The 15,812-nt window shown below is 51.4% G+C and overlaps 1 protein-coding gene and 1 pseudogene across 6 annotated transcripts in view; both read left to right on the plus strand.

Annotated features, from left to right (window-relative positions):
* The first annotated feature begins 1,866 nt into the window (after positions 1–1,866).
* Positions 1,867–15,812, plus strand: part of RBM44 (RNA binding motif protein 44) — a 33,888-nt gene continuing 19,942 nt past the window's right edge. For 2 of the 6 annotated variants that reach the window (XM_054700184.1, XM_037524272.2), the window contains exons 1-7: positions 1,867–1,908; positions 4,621–4,681; positions 5,204–5,268; positions 7,777–8,044; positions 9,252–9,342; positions 13,153–14,753; positions 14,969–15,027. In XM_054700184.1, coding sequence (XP_054556159.1) covers positions 9,270–9,342; positions 13,153–14,753; positions 14,969–15,027 — 1,733 coding nt within the window. In that variant the 5' untranslated portion in view covers positions 1,867–1,908; positions 4,621–4,681; positions 5,204–5,268; positions 7,777–8,044; positions 9,252–9,269. The remainder of the gene's footprint in view (positions 1,909–4,620; positions 4,682–5,203; positions 5,269–7,776; positions 8,045–9,251; positions 9,343–13,152; positions 14,754–14,968; positions 15,028–15,812) is intronic. The other 4 variants (XM_054700187.1, XM_054700188.1, XM_054700185.1 and 1 more) reach the window with 4 other exon arrangements.
* Positions 10,872–13,141, plus strand: LOC119256337 (myosin light polypeptide 6-like; annotated as a pseudogene).

Consider the following 15,812-nt stretch of genomic DNA (forward strand, 5'->3'; position numbering starts at 1 on the left):
AAAACAACGGCGGCCCCACCCCCACGGCCCATTTGGGCAATGTCGAGGTAATGTGAAGAGGGGGCTGGTCCCTGCACACCAAAGGACAGGTAATAGAGAAGACAGATCCAGAAAAAGTTGCCTGGATCTAGCAGTTAAGATTCAGCAGAGAGCAGCGCAGAAGAATACAGGGGCAAGCGCTAGTATCGCCGCAGCGAAGGCCAGTGTGTACACAGAGACCATGGGAAGCTGGTCCACCGCGACCCTCTCGTCTCAGAGGGCTGGGAGCTGGGGCAAGACAAGATGGAGCTGCTGGACAGCTTCCGAACAACTAGAATCTCTGGAGTTCGTCATAACTCACTAAACATTGTCACAGACTCGTGCAGGCGCCTGTGCCCCAGCGTGGAAACCTGAGACAGGCTGCCGACTGCACTGGCTAACAGTTGGCGCTGCCTGCCCCACCCCGCGTGGGCCGGTGACTCTGTTAGGCTCGGCGTCCCTGCCTCCGGGCCTCAGCCGGTAGCCTGGCCTCCGTCTGGTCTCCCTGGAGAGCCCAACACGGTACCGAGAAGAAATCGGCAGACGGTGTCACAAGATCAGCAGGAGAGAGAGAAAGGGAGAGAGAGACCATGATTTTATCACAAAGGCCTGCACATTTTCTGGGAGATGACCTCTCTGGAGATCGTCATAATTCACTAAACATTATCAAGTTCGTATTCACGTGCGGGGGTCTAACAGTTCTCTTCCAGCGGTAATGCAGGCAGTAAGCGTGCAGACGGCAAGCAACATTTCAGGGAATGAAAGAGGCTGTGAAAGCAAAGGAAAACCAGGCAACGAGATAGGGTGCCCTGGTGTGAAAGTTATCGGGAGTGAGCACCTGGGGAGGCAACTGCTTAAGTAAGCCAGGCAGTCAGGGAAGGCTTCATGGAGGAAGTGGCATTTAAGCCAAAACCTGAACCAGGAAAAGGTCTTGGCCATGGGCACGCCCCGAGCAGTGCCGTGCAACCGAAATATGAGCCACATTAAATTACATTTAAATATGTAATTTAAATTTAGTTCTAGGAGCTACGCTCCAAAAACCAAGCAGGCGAAATGTATTAGAATAACTATGCCGAGCCCGGTGTACTGGAAATGTTATCATTTCACCACGTCACAAATCTTCTGCAGTTACGGAGCTATTTCGTTCTTTCTTCGCAGTAAATCTTCAAACCCGGCCGGTGCAGGCACAGCGCGCCCCGTGCTGCTCAGCACAGGGAAGGCAAACCTGGGCACCCTAGGGTCCTGGGCGCCGGGGGGGAGCTTGGGGATGGGGCGTGCCCAGCCTCGGGGGCGCTTCCTGTTTTTAGTAATTTTTTAAAAGATTATTTATGCTACAAGAACTGGGGTGCGGGCCAGAAGTGTGGGGGTGAGAGGATTCCCCAGAGACAGAGCGGGGAGCAGAAAGGCGGACTGACTGAAACACGCTGCTGGGGGAGCAGCGGGGAGACAGGAGAGTCTGCCGCGCCCTGTGGGCAGCTCCCTGGCCGGGGATCGAACTCGCGGAGGCCGCGGATGCGCCACAGGCCGCGTCTCAACCGCTTGCGCCACCAAGGGGGCCCCTCTGCTTCTTTTTTCCTAAACCACCGCAGCAGCCACGGTCACTCTTGGCCCCAGTCCGGGGCGGGGCGACACAAGCAGGGGCTCCCCCAGACGCGGACCTCGGGTGGCCAGGCCGGGGCGCCCCCAGAGGGCGCCGTCTCCGCCACCTCCCGGAGGCTCCCGCGGCGCGCCGCCCGCCTGGCCAATCACGACGCCGCCCGGTCCGCGCCGCCCAATGGGAGCGCCGCGCCGGCCGGTGGGCGGGCCTTGGGCGGGCGTTACCCGACGCGCTCCGCGGCCCGGCCCAACGCCTGGCTGGGGCGGCGGCTCACGTGAGGCGGCGGCTCTGAGGTGCGACGGGCGGGCGGGCGGCGGGGTCGGGGCTGCCGGGCTTCTCCCGACGGGGCGCCGGGCGGGGAGCCCTGACGCCCCGGAAGCCCCCTTGGTGCCCTGGGCCTCGCTCCCGGCGGGCCGCGCCGTCGTGGGGGCCGCAGCCGGCGGGGGCCGCGGGCCGACCCGGCGGCGAAGGTGCCCCCGCGGGCCGGAGACGGGCGAGGCGGGGCGGGGGGGTGGCCGCGTGCCCGCGGGCGTGGGTGGCGTTTCGGGGGCCCCGGCCCGGCGTGGGGGAGCCCCGGCGAGATGCCCCTTCACCCGAGCGCGACGACGGCCCCTTGCGAGGCGCGGGCGGGCGGGCGGGCGGGCGTTCGGGGGCCGGCGCCGGGGCGGGGCTTGGCGGCAGCCGTGGGGGGAGCGGGGGAGGGGGGGGACGGGGGGGGACGGGGGGGGGGGGGGCTCCGCTGCAGGCCCGGCGGGCTCGCGTCCTGGTTTGGCCGCCGGGGGTCCCGCAGGGCCTCCGCCTCGCCGGGAGGGTCTTCGTCCTCCGGGGCGGGGGGCGGGGGGCGGGTCCCCCGGAGCCCGGAAGCCGGTGGGCGCCCGTCGCGGCCCTTCCCGCCCTCCCCGCGCCTCCCGCGGGGCCTCCGGCCGCTGTGGTCACTGATGTTCCCTGTTTCCTTTTACGTCGGGCGGGATCCCGGGGGGCCGCAGTGTTGTCTTAAGCCTGACGCTTTCTCGCGTCCCGTGGCCTGCCGTGAGGAACGAGCCCTTTTCGTTTCACTCTTCATTTTATTTCATTTGGTTTTTTTAAGATTGTGCAAATAAGCGCTGGGGCGCAGGCCAGAGTGGGGGGCGAGAGGACTCCCCGGAGACAGCGCGGGGGGCAGAGCAGGCGGATCCACCGACACCCGCGGCGGGGGGTGCGGGGTGGGGGTGCGGCAGGGTCGGCCGCGCCGCGGGGGCCGCTCCGGCCGGGCTCGGGCTCGGCTGCAGCGCCATGGCGCGGGGACGGCCCCGCCCGCCGGGCCCCGGCTGTGTCCTCCGGGGCCGTGTCCTCCGGGGCCGTGTCCTCGGGGCCGTGTCCTCCGGGGCCGTGTCCTCGGGTTCGTGTCCTCGGGTTCGTGTCCTCCGGGGCCGTGTCCCCCGGGGCCGTGTCCCCCGGGGCCGTGTCCCCCGGGGCCGTGTCCTCGGGGCTGTGTCCCCCGGGGCTGTGTCCCCCGGGGCTGTGTCCTCGGGGCTGTGTCCCCCGGGGCTGTGTCCTCCGGGGCTGTGTCCTCGGGGCTGTGTCCTCCGGGGCTGTGTCCCCCGGGGCTGTGTCCCCCGGGGCTGTGTCCCCCGGGGCTGTGTCCTCGGGGCTGTGTCCTCAGGGCTGTGTCCCCCGGGGCTGTGTCCTCCGCGGCTGTGTCCTCTGTGTCCTCGGGGCTGTGTCCTCCGGGGCTGTGTCCCTGTGTCCTCGGGGCTGTGTCCTCCGGGGCTGTGTCCCCGGGGCTGTGTCCTCGGGGCTGTGTCCTCCGGGGCTGTGTCCTCCGGGGCTGTGTCCTCCAGGGCTGTGTCCCTGTGTCCTCGGGGCTGTGTCCTTCAGGGCTGTGTCCCTGTGTCCTCGGGGCTGTGTCCCCTGGGGCTGTGTCCCCCAGGGCTGTGTCCCCCGGGGCTGTGTCCCCCGGGGCTGTGTCCTCGGGGCTGTGTCCTCCGGGGCTGTGTCCTCCGGGGCTGTGTCCTCGGGGCTGTGTCCTCCTGGGCTGTGTCCCTGTGTCCTCGGGGCTGTGTCCTCCGGGGCTGTGTCCTCAGGGCTGTGTCCCCCGGGGCTGTGTCCCTGTGTCCTCGGGGCTGTGTCCTCCGGGGCTGTGTCCTCGGGGCTGTGTCCCCCGGGGCTGTGTCCTTGGGGCTGTGTCCTCCGGGGCTGTGTCCTCCGGGGCCGTGTCCTCCGGGGCCGTGTCCTCGGGGCCGTGTCCTCGGGGCCGTGTCCTCCGGGGCCGTGTCCTCCGGGGCCGTGTCCTCCGGGGCGGCGCGCATGCCTCGTGCTGTGTGTGGGAAGCAGGTGTGGCGATTTTTGTCCCTTTTTGTCAGATGGTCTTTTTTAAAGTTGTGCGCACGCGTCTCCTGGCACACAGTGAGTGCGTGTTTGCCCGTCTTTGACTTGAGTTTTCAATTTTCTTGGTAACATCCTTTGATGAACAGTTTGTGAATGTTGTTGACGTGCAAATTAATTTTCTCGTTAACACCTTTTGTGTTTAAGACACGTCTGCCTCCTCCGGTGACAGGGACATGTCCTCCTCGTTTCCCTGGCTGTCCTTCTGGACGCTCTTTTTTTTTTTTTTCTCCTGTGTGTTGGGGGGGGGGGGGGGGCCGGACCCTCGCCAGCGGCGGGAACAAACCGGCGCTGCAGAGGCCGCGGGCAGCCCCTACCCAGCGCTCACCCGGCGCGCCGCCGGGGAGGCCCTGGACTCTCTTCTCCAGTTCCTAATCACCTCTTTCGGCACGCTGGTCACCGTCCAGCAAAGGAAAAAAAAATCCTACCATTTTCATTACAATAGTGTTGAATCTGTGGCTCAGTTTGTAAAGAAAAGGGCTTGATACTCGCCCTCTTCCTCCGGGCCCGGGGGTCTGACTCGCTGCGGCTCGGCTCCCGCCGTGGGTTTTCTCGTTTCCACTGTGAGAGCCTTACGCGTCCTTCGCGGCGCCTTGGCGGAGACTGATTCTGGCTTTACTTCTCCCTTAATTGATTTGTAGAATTCGTCTGTGACACCGTCTGCATCTGGAGTTTTCTTTGAGGGAAAGCTTTTAATTACAGGTGAATTTTCTTAGGAGATAAGATTATCCAAATAATTTCTTCTTATATTCATTTTAGAAGGTTGTTTTCTAGGAAGCGTATCTGAGTTGTAGAATTCAACAGCTGTTGTGTAGTACAGTCCCTCTTTCCTTTTAATGTCTGTAGGTTCTGTAGTGACATCCCCTGTGTCAAAAATGATATAATAATTTCTGTTTTTTCTTTTTGTTAGGTCAGTTTTGTGAAGGGTTTATAAATTCTTATTCATCGTTTTAAAATAACTTTGTTATGTTCATTGTCCTCTATTATTTACGCTCTTTTTCCTTTAATTTTTTCTAATTGTTTTGGTTTTTAAGATCATTTATTTTAAACCTTCTTTTCTGTTAGAAGCCCTTAAAGCTGTAATTTCTCTGAATACCGTCTTACCCGTCCCCCGCAAGATTTGATAGGTTGTATTTTTGTAATCATTTAGTAATTTTTTTCTAATTTCTGTGTGAATGAAAATTGATCTGTGGATTATTTACACACCTGTTGTTTAACGTCCAGATCTTGAGGAAGTCGCCCGTCGTCTTCCTTACTCTTCATGGTGCCGGGGTCGGAACTCCTCCCAGGTATGCCGCGACATCTGGCTGTGACGGAATCACAGAGCCTGAACCTGATGCATTGCCATAAAACAACGGGAAAGCTAGGCCCTGTGTGTGAAACAACTGTGTGTAAACACGGGACAGTGGGTGGTGCGGCGGGGCTGTGATTTATAAAAGGAAGGGAATGTCCAGTAGGAGCTTTTCGGCTTCCCGCCCAGGAAGCGCGTGACAGATCACTGAGCAAGGAGCTTGGGGTTTTAAGCAAAGCAGAGGATTGTGCTGGGTTGACAGGGAGTGGCGTTCAGAAAAGCTAAGGCAGTTGGGAATTAGAGGGCAGCATTCCGAGAACGGGAAAACATGCAGAAGCAACATTCCAGAAGCCTACAGCGCCGTGCCCTCAAGACTGGTCAGATCCGGGTGGTGTTTCAGGAGGTTAGTCCGTGCTTGAACTTGAAACCAATACACATGCGGTCTTCTCGGAACATTCTACGTGGAAATAGTCACATTGCAAGGAGTTTTGAAAAATACGGTAGAGTAGAGAGAAGTTTTATGAGCGCCGCTCTTCTTCCACAACACTGACACGTTTGTCAGCTGGTGAGATTGTTGGAAGATGTACCTTTTAATTTCCCTAAAACTGCTTCTCACTTACAGGTAAGTTAATGTTACAAAACAGATCATTTCAAAGTTTGTCCATAAGTCAAAAGATTTTACCGATGTCACATGAAGTGCAGTTAAATTTCAAAAAATGGCTCTGGCTTTTGACTTCACCGGTGTCTCAGCGGAGATGGTATTACTGGTGGTTTGTGTGTCCACCAGTCTTTCTCTTTCCCTGTCCTCCCTTTTCTCGTTGCCCTTGTAAGTAAAACCTGGTGGTGCAGTGGGTTGAGCACAGCGCTGTGGAGCTGTCCGCAGCCTCTGCAGCGCAGGTTTGATTCCCGGCTGGCCAGGGAGATTCCCACAGGGCGCAGCAGACCTCTCCTGTCTCCCCGCTGCTCCCCTCAGCAGTGTCTTCGGTCCGTCTGCCTGTTCTGCTCCCCGCTCTGTCTCTGGTGAATCCTCTCACCCTCCTGCGCCTCTGGCCTGTACCCCAGCTCTTGTATAAAAATAAACAAATCTTTAAAAAAATTAAAATTATAATTCAGAAGTTAAGAAGAATGGCAGACTAGGTAGTTTGACTTTCCTGCCCATAGAAGGCAATTTTAAAATCTAGAAAAACATTTTTTAATCTTAAAAGCACCTAAGAACTAACTAGATAAGGAAGAATTCCCAGACCACAACTCGGGAAAGGGAGGGAACCCCAAGAATAAGGACAGCGTCAGAACAGCTTCCCCTGCAAGTGTTCGCTAATTTAGAAGAAATGACCGAGAGGCCACGCTGTGTTTTTACCAGCCCAGTAGGAGGCACAGGAGTCCGAGTCCTTGTCCATCGACCACTAAATGGTCCCTTTCATTGTCCTGACCACCCCAGAGGGCTGTGCCCTAGAATTAAAAATCAAGCAGCCCTGCCCCCGGACGACAGTGGCGGTCTCGGCAGTGCCTGGCTAGACGCCCGCAGGGCCCTGTCCCGCTCCTGCAGCTGCGTTTCCAAGTTTCACCCTACAGGAAAAGGGCCTCTTGACTGCTTGATTTTCCACCACATAAATACACGCCCGCAGAGCTGTCTCCTGGGTCTTGCGAGCTTCGTTTACCTCCATGGCGGCAGCATCTGCCGTGTGACAGGATTTACTTACTTGCCCTTGTTCCTCGGGTCTCACCGCAGGCCAGTGACCATCACAGGGGCAAGCGTTTCTCTCCCCTCTGCGCTGCCCAGGCCTGGCACTGGGGCCGCTCAGGAAGCTTTTATGAGTGGATGACACCGTAGGATGCTGCTGCTGCTGCTGCTGCTGCTGTTCTAGTTCTGTTCAATTTGGGGAGCAAGCGTTAAGCTGAATAAGGGAGCCTGTCGTTTCTCTTTGCTCCAAGAAGGCTTGATAGGAACAGAGTAGATCTTTGATGGGCTTTTCAATTTTTTCTGTTGGTAGTTCTCTGTCGAACTGTTTCTGTCATTTTAAAAAATTATTTTCCTGGAAAATTTCCTATTTTGGCTAAATTTTCAAATTATCCATTCACGGCATGTGAGGCGATCTCAGTGTTTAAAAGTGTCTTTTTACTCTTGTTAAAATACTCCTTTTCTCCCCGTTGTCTTCTGTTTCCATCTCTCTCTCTCAGTGAAATGTGTCTATTTATTCATTGTAAATACCGTTTCGAAGACTGGTTCTCGGCTTATTATTTCTGTCACTTTTAATTTGGCCGTTTCTGCTTTTGTCTTAACATTGTAGCCTCAGCATTTTCTAAAGATTTTAGTTCTTTCCTAGATTCTTGAGGTGACTGCTTGCTGGTTCTCTTTCAGCCTTATTAAATGAGAAGTATCTGTGGGGACGACAATGTTGTGAAGGAAAAGAAGTCAATGAAAAAATTCTTTTTCTGAAACCGTGACTTTTGGTTGGTCCTGTATATTTTGAAAGCTCATCTTCTCGCCCTTAATTTTGTTTTTCAGTTGTTGAAGTTCACGCTGTTTAGTAAGTGGCTGCATCACAGCTCAGAGCTAGACAGGCTGTCGGGCCGCCTCGCCTGGGAGCTCTGCTGACGCTAGCGCTCTTCTCACGCGGAGCAGGAAGAGCAAACGTGGATGGTTTGTTCAAGAGCGTTGATTAAAATAGTTCAAGAATTAGAACAAAATTAATTCCTCTTTTCCTCAAGTTAATCAAGAACTTTTATACGACCTGGGTCCCAGAGTTCCAGTGAAGACACCTCAGTTTTTTAAGGTAGAGACAGTGAAAGTAACCGGGAACCAGAGGATCAAAATGATTTTGTGGGTTGACTGGACGTTGTTCTCGGCTGGGGTCACTGAGCCCATGGGGTGCCTTGGTTTCCTGCAAGGGACCAGCTTCCTCGTGTGGCAGCTGCTCCAAGAACCAATGTCAATATCTTTTATTTTATTTTTATTTTTTTTTTTAATAGAGGCATGTTTTTATTTATTTATTTATTTTATTTGGTTGTTTGTTTTTGCTTATACATGCACTGGGTACATACAGTCAGAAGTGCGGGAGGGTGAGAGAATTCACCAGAGCCAGAGCAGGGAGCAGAGCAGGCAGAAGGACCGAAGTACACTGCTGAGGGGAGCAGCGGGCTGCAGGAGAGGTCTGCGCGCCATGCGGGACCCTCCTCCAGTGGCCGGGGAGCAGCTGGGGATCAAACCAGCGCCGCAGAGGCTGCGGGCAGCTTCGCAACCCAGCGCTCAACCGCTGCGCCACCGGGGAGGCCCTTAAAAGTAATTTTATTGAGGTATTTTACTCCTTTCAAGTGTACTCTTATATTATTTTAGTAAGCCTGTCGAGCGCTACAGCCATCACACAGTAAATCAAATTTTAGAGCATTTTAATCCCTCCAGTAAGATCCCTGTGCCTGTTCACAGTTAACCCCTTCCCATCTCCTCAGCAGGCAGCCACAAATCTGTACATTTGCTTTTTCTGTGCATTTATTTTAAAAGGAATCATTCAATATGTGATTTCTTTTGTCTGGCTTCTTGATGAGGCAATGTAGCTGTAGTTCGTTTTTATCGCAGAAAGACATTCCATTTATGTCTGTAACATGTCAGTGCTTTTTAGTAAGTTTACTTACTGGTTTTGAAAACATTTTTGATCCAGGTTTATTATGAAATAGGGTCACATTATAGCCTTTTAATCGTCTCTTTTGTATTAAGACTTTTTGGTGATCTAACACGTTGATTTTTTTCTATGTTCCCTTGAAATTTTAAAAGAATGTCTGTTTGTTTAAAATACAGTCTTTTATATAGCTGTCATTTCATTTTTTTTTAAGTTATTCAAATGTTCCACAAGTTCTGCTGTTTTATTAGCTGTGTGGTATTAGAATTTCTGACACAGCTGTCACGTAGTCAAATTCTCGTTTTTCTAACAGCATTTAAATATAATGCCAAGTATAATAATAGTTCAATATTTTTATTTCTTCTAGAATATACATCCTTGAGCAATGCAGGCTACTGCAGTGGTGGGAACAGTGTCTGGTAAAGGCTACCACAGTAATGGAAGGAACTGCCAGAAAGGTGAGGGCCCAGCCCTGTTGTTTTTGTTCTGGGCGGAGAGAAGGACTGAATTTAACTGGAGCAGCTGGCCCCTCCTGCATTGTTGCTACTCTGTGAGCCTTCTGTCCCGAGACACGTGTGCCAGTTAGCTTGGCGTCCTCGCCAGGTGGATTTTGGTGGCTGTGAGCACCCTAGGCCCGGGGAGTGGGAGAGGAGGTGAGCAGGAAGGCAGGGTTTGCATCTAGCTGGGCTTTGAGGAACTGCTGAGAGGCCCATTTGCCTTCAGGGTGCCAAGTGGGAAGTAGACAGGTTGCTCCCTGTTCCCCGGCAGGTGTAGGTGCTTTGTCTTCACATACAACTGAAATTTTTATTTTCCGTGGTAATAGTAGAAGAGAAAATAAAAATAACAAGAACATAAAAACCAAGATGACTAAACTTTATATGCTTGTGAACATAGGTGGTTTTTAACTAGTGACATTCCAGATTAAAACAAAAATCCCATCCAGTATGAGACACGTTTAAAATAGAAGAGGACGATTAAAAGTAAAAGGATGTCCAAGTTAAGATTCAGATGAACTTGAAGGTTGGGGATGATAGTATTAATAGAGTGGGATTGGTGTATAAAGCATTTGTGAGACGTTAAAGAGAGTCAAATAAAAGATAAAGTTATAACATCACTTTTCAATCTTATAGGACCAAATATTGGTGTTTGCATTTCTATTCATACATTAAAGGTTGGAAGCCTAGGGAAAGGCCACCTGAGATTGGAGATTATAATAGTTATCTCTTCCTGTAAATCCCAATAGAACTTATTATGCAATTCAAAAGGTTCCACACACACACACACACACACACACACACACAAAAAGATTTTAAAAACTGATCTGGAGGAGAAACTGTGAAAAGATAATTAAGGGAAAAAATTTTAAAGAAATTTAATAATAAAGGAAGAAAGAAGCAGTGTATCAGATATAAAATACCCTATAGTGCTATAGTAATCAAAACAATATGTGCAGAAAGAAGCAATTAGAACTCCAGGGCATGACAAAAACACTATGTCAAGTCAAAACAGAAACCCTGAATTATTCAGCAAATGACATTAGGACAACTGACTGTCTGTTAGGGGGGAACAATTAGATTCCTACATCACGCAAAAGAGAAAGTTTATACTAAGTAGTGTGAAAAGGCTAAGTGGTACATATACACGTGTATGCACACAAGATTGGGATAAATTTTCGAGTACTTTTTTACTGTCTGGAATAGCAGAGATACAAAAGCCAGATGTCAGAGGAGAAAGGACTGATTAAATAATCTTGAAAATTATGGTATGAGGGCCTCCTTCATGGCGCAGCAGTTGAGCGCTGGGTTGCAAAGCTGCCCGCAGCCTCTGCAGCGCCAGTTCAATCCCCGGCCACCGGCGAGGGTCCCACATGGCGCGCAGACTTCTCCTGCCACCCGCTGCTCCCCTCAGCAGTGTATTTCATCAGTCTGCCTGTTCTGTTCCCTGCTCTGGCTCTGGTGAATTCTCTCGCCCTCCTGCACTTCTGACTGTACCCAGTGCTTGTGTAAATAAATAAATCTTAAAAAAAAAGAAAGAAAGAAAATTATGGCATGACAAGGTATTAGAAAAAGTTCAAAGACAAGCAATAGGCGAGGTCTCACAGAGCTGAGCAGTCAAGATGCATGTTTTCACCATGGACCAAAGCAGAGTTCGAGGCCTTCCAGCTGTTTGACCAAACAGGGAGGCAAGCTCTTATACAGCCTATTCGGGAATGTGATGGGTCAGAACCCCACCATTGCCAAGGTGCTCAGGGTTCTGGGGAACCCCAAGGGTGATGAGATGAAGGTTGAGGTGTTGTACTTTGAGCACTTCCTGCCTGCGCTGCAGACTGTGGCACCTGTAAGGAATACTTGGAAGGCCTTTGGGTGTTGACAAGGAAGGGAACGGCACCACCATGGGTGCTGAAATCCCCACACTGGGTGAGAAGACGACGGAGGAAGTAGAGACGCGGGTGGCAGGGCACGAGGAGCAGTGGTTGTGTCAGCTGTGATGAGCCCGTCGGCAGGGAGCTGAGTGGCTACGGGCACATCTGTGTGCCCTGAGCCCTGGGTGCCCTCAGCTCCGCAGGGGCTTCCTGGCCGCCTGTCCCCGCGCCGTCCCAGCGTGGGACGGGTGATGTTTGCTGTCATCATTCACCGCATAAGCTGGCTCTCCATGCCCAGAGGGATAAGGTAAGCAGTAAATGAGGAAAAATCACTTACATCATAAATATGAAAAACAAAGAATTTATATCCACAATCTATAAGGCGCTCCAGTGCAAACCGAGGACGACGCAGCCAGCCCGCTTGTGTGCAGAGTGGAAGATGACGCAGCTCGCCGTGACCCTCCCCCCAGAAACACGGCAGTGCACTGAGCACCCTTCTCCACCTCCCCTCGCCCCTTCCTCCCCTAAGTCTTCTCTTCAGAAAATCTCTCTTCAGCTCCATCTGCCCCACTCAGCTGTGATCCCAAGTTGTAAACCTCACCACTGTCTTCGAATGATGTTTAAATAAGTGGTGACCACTTGGTGAGCCGTGAAATCAGTTTCGCTGATTGGACCAGTTTTTTAAATAGAATAGAAAATACCAAATACAATGGACATAGTTGGGGTAGTTGCTGTTCTTTAAAATTTTTGTTTCACTTATACACATACACACACGTGTAGTGGATTTTCTTGAGATGGCCCTGATTGTGTTCTTGGTCAGAAAAAAGTATTTGAAAGCCACTAATTTCTCCTTTCCTCCTCTACAGTTCTAATCCACCACGGAACTTACTACCAGTCACTTCCTTTCCAGCTCCACTTCTGCGCGCTCGGTCTGCCTCTGGTCTCCCTCCGAGCCTTCAGTCTAGCCCTGCCGGTGGTATCTGCCCTCACTTGCGCTCGCCCGGCCCTTCTGGAGCCAGACTCCCTGAGCACCTCAGGAAAGGCCTCTCTGCTCACAGCCCTGTCATTCCTGACACGCTAGCTTGCACTTCCCTGAGAACACCACGTTCTTTCACACAGCTGGCTTTGTATATGCTGCTGGATTTCCTAAAATACCTTTTTTAAAACACTTTTTAAATGTCAATTTTCTCTGACATCTGCTGCTCTTAAGCACTCACTTGCTCGACACAGCTTAGTGAGCACTCTCTACCTGTTTACATTTATGTGCTTTTCTTGTCTCTGACTCTGAAAGCCGGGAGTATTCAGGTCCAGAGCCGGTTTTTGTTTCTGCAGTGCCTACGGCTCGCAGTGGGAGGCACCCAGCTCTCGCAGTGGCTGCTTTATCAGTGGTAACCACCTTGCCACTGAAAGAGTGAGAATAATCTTGGCTACTGGCGTGGTCGGCTGAGGCCACCTTAACAAAACATCGTACGCTGGTGACTCAAACTCTAGGCCGTCTTCCCCGCAATGCTCGAGCTGGAAGTCTGAATCAGGCCGTAAGCACGGGTGGGTTCTGGTACTCTGTCCAGACAGCCACCTTCTCGTGGCGCCCTCCCGTGGTGCTTGCTCACCGGTGTCTTCTGGCTTGGGGAATGACCCCAGCCCAGGACCCCACCCTCATGACATGACTGGCCCCGGTTACTTCCCAGCGTTTCCATCTATAGTCACTGTCATGTTACCGGCAACATGCAAGTTCTGGGGGGAGGGGAGACAGTCTAGTTCGTGGCAGCAACTACAGGGATGTCTGATGTGGGTGATGTGAGAGGTGCGCCTCCATTGAGGAGGGCTTGGACCAGGTCACAGCTGACATCTTTCCTAATGTCTAGATCCTGTGATTTTACTGCTAACATTTTTTTTTTTTCTTCAGATGAAGCTTCCGGTCCTAAGAAAGAAAATCTCTTACTTTCCAATCATTGTCATGAAGCCAAATTGACCTTTCCTCGGGTTTCCCTGGCACTGGATCAAAGAGCAAATGGCAAAGAAATCAGTGACACTGACAGAGTAGGTGGGTCGCAGCCATCTTTCACCGCGAGCCCGGATGCGAGCTCAGAGAGCGCTCACTCTCGGTCAAGTGAGTTTGAAGACAGTGGTGACTTTCCTTTCCTGAATAAGACATACTTTATCCATTATTCAGAGTCGGAAGTAAAGGATGGAAATCTTACTCATTTAAACTCGGAGTTAGATTCTGATATGCAGAAAGGAGAGGAGGTGCTTTTTGATATTTTGAAACATCAAGGCAATAAGACTGTTGATTTGGGCAGAATCTGCAGGGTTTCAGATGAAAAGCATAAAGAAACTGCCAAAGACACGCCCAGGGGTGACCTAGACGAGGACTCGCAGCAGGAGTATCACAGTGCGGAAGAGCAAGAGCTGAGAAGCAGCCGCTTGTCTCTCGGCCAGACACAGGCAGTGAGCACGCCCCGCCGGGACGGTGTTAGATCTGCAGAGTCGGGTAATGAAGTGGGGGGCGCTGGCAAGCTGGGAGGCAGCCGTGCTAGGGCAGGGAGCAGTTGTAGCACCTCGTTAGATTCAGTTGATGTTGATGGACAAGGAGATTCACCTTGTGTCTCCGAGTTTCAGAATTGTATGATACTAAGAGAGTATCACGAATCAGTGCATGACAAGTGTGAAGAGCAGGAGGCGAGTTTAATGTACCACACAGCGTTTGATGAGACTGTACTAAGGAGTAGTCCTCTTGAAAGCCAGGAATCTCAATCTAAGAGTGATTTCTTAAGCCCTCAAGCATCATTAAAAACTAAAATTTGTACTGGCAGACTGAAACTTCCAGTACCTGAAAGTAAAGAGTTCCGCGGAAATGCAGTTTTTGAGAACAAAATGTTACAGGACCTTGAAAATCCTAGTGTATTACCACAGGACAAAGCCTTAAAAACATCGCTCCAGCCCTGTCAAGATTGTCAGGCTTCCTACTCCTCCCTTTTTGATGATTCGGTAATTTCTGATGCATATTCCCTCTATGAAAGCCTGCAAAGCGCCCCTAACCAAGCCTTGGGCTTTTCTGTTACTGTACCGAGAGTTGCAACCAGACATGATCAGGCAGTGGACGAAGAGGCCTCCCTGAAAGCTGCTAAAGGCAACACCAAGAGTGAAGCTTGCCTTCAGAGCGCGGATGGAACGTGCCGTGGGGTGCGGACAGAGGCAGCGGGTGGCACAGTCACCGCCACTCAGGCCGTCGACGCCAGCACTGATTTCAGGGCTTGCTTCACTACCAGCAGAGCGACGAGCGCCAGCCCTTCTGTGGTTTCCACATCCAGTAACACCAGGATAACAATGATGAATAAAAAGCAGCCTGGTGAGTGGCAAAGTAAGAAAGAAAGAAGCGTGGCCTGTAACACAGACGGGCGGCGCGGCCCGGGGAACAGAGACGCGCTGGCAGCCACGACGGAGGGGCCCCTGGGAGAATCTCTCACAGCGGACAATGAGAACCCCGATGGGGGTGTCCTCCATAAGGTAAAACCATTAGGATGAATACTGAGATTTTATTTGACTTTATGAAGAAGCATATGCTGATAAAAAATGTTTTGACTCTTTAAATTATAACGGGTTCCCGAGGCTTTTATGAAAAAGCTCTGTCTGAAGGGAAAGTGCACCGACTCCCAAGCCGGTCCACAGCGCTAGGCGCGGCGGGTACCTGTTTCTAATTTGACTTAAAATCCTATTTTCAGGTGTCCCTGGATTTAAGAAACACATTTGATAATGTAGACGTAAAGAAACATCCTGAAAGGTAAGTCAAATGTACGCTTGCAGATCCGCATGGGGAAAAAAGAAAGTAGTGATTTGCTTTTCATGAACGTGTGTAGCCATGTAGAGTAACAGCTTCAAGGGCCTCAAGCAGCATCCGACTTCAGCCAGTCACCTGCAGGCAGATAAATGTTAACACCATATAGGCTGTTAAACACCTCTCACTGAGACTTCAGTATCAGCAATTCCTTCCGAAACCCGTGGCGTCTTTATCCAGCCCAAATTCCTACTAACTTCATTTCTCCATTTCTTTCATGTGATCCCCTCATAAACCAAACGAAACAGTATCTTTGAAAAATCTCATATATTTGAAGGAATAGATAGCTACTTTCATTGGGATGTTTTAATCTTGATTTTAATTCATTGTATAATTGTATTTATTAAGACCACTATAATTCAGAACCCATGGAGAAGCGGTAGGTGGGGGAGGGGAGACAAAAGAGGAAATCTCTGAGAACTCAAGTTCCTTGTCAAAATGCTCTGAGGTCACTTGCGTTTTCCTTTAGTCTTCATTTTTCTAATGAGTTTAATCTGGTATCCAGCCCTATAAAATTAAATAGAAGAGTTAGTTTCCAGAGACAGAAGTAGTGTAACAGCTGGAAGTAACCGCCAGGAAAAAGCTGTTTACCAAGGACTCCTAACACCCAAAAAATGTAGTGATTGGAGCTTTTTTATAGAGAACACAACAAAACACTTGCCTCTAATAATGATCCTTATTTGGGAGAAGTGTAAATTATCTTTTCTATTAAAAAGATAACTCAAGAGCAA

Source organism: Talpa occidentalis, unplaced genomic scaffold, assembly GCF_014898055.3.
Source record: "Talpa occidentalis isolate TD23 unplaced genomic scaffold, MPIMG_talOcc4v2.1 talOcc4.3, whole genome shotgun sequence".
Taxonomy (NCBI): Eukaryota; Metazoa; Chordata; class Mammalia; order Eulipotyphla; family Talpidae; genus Talpa; species Talpa occidentalis.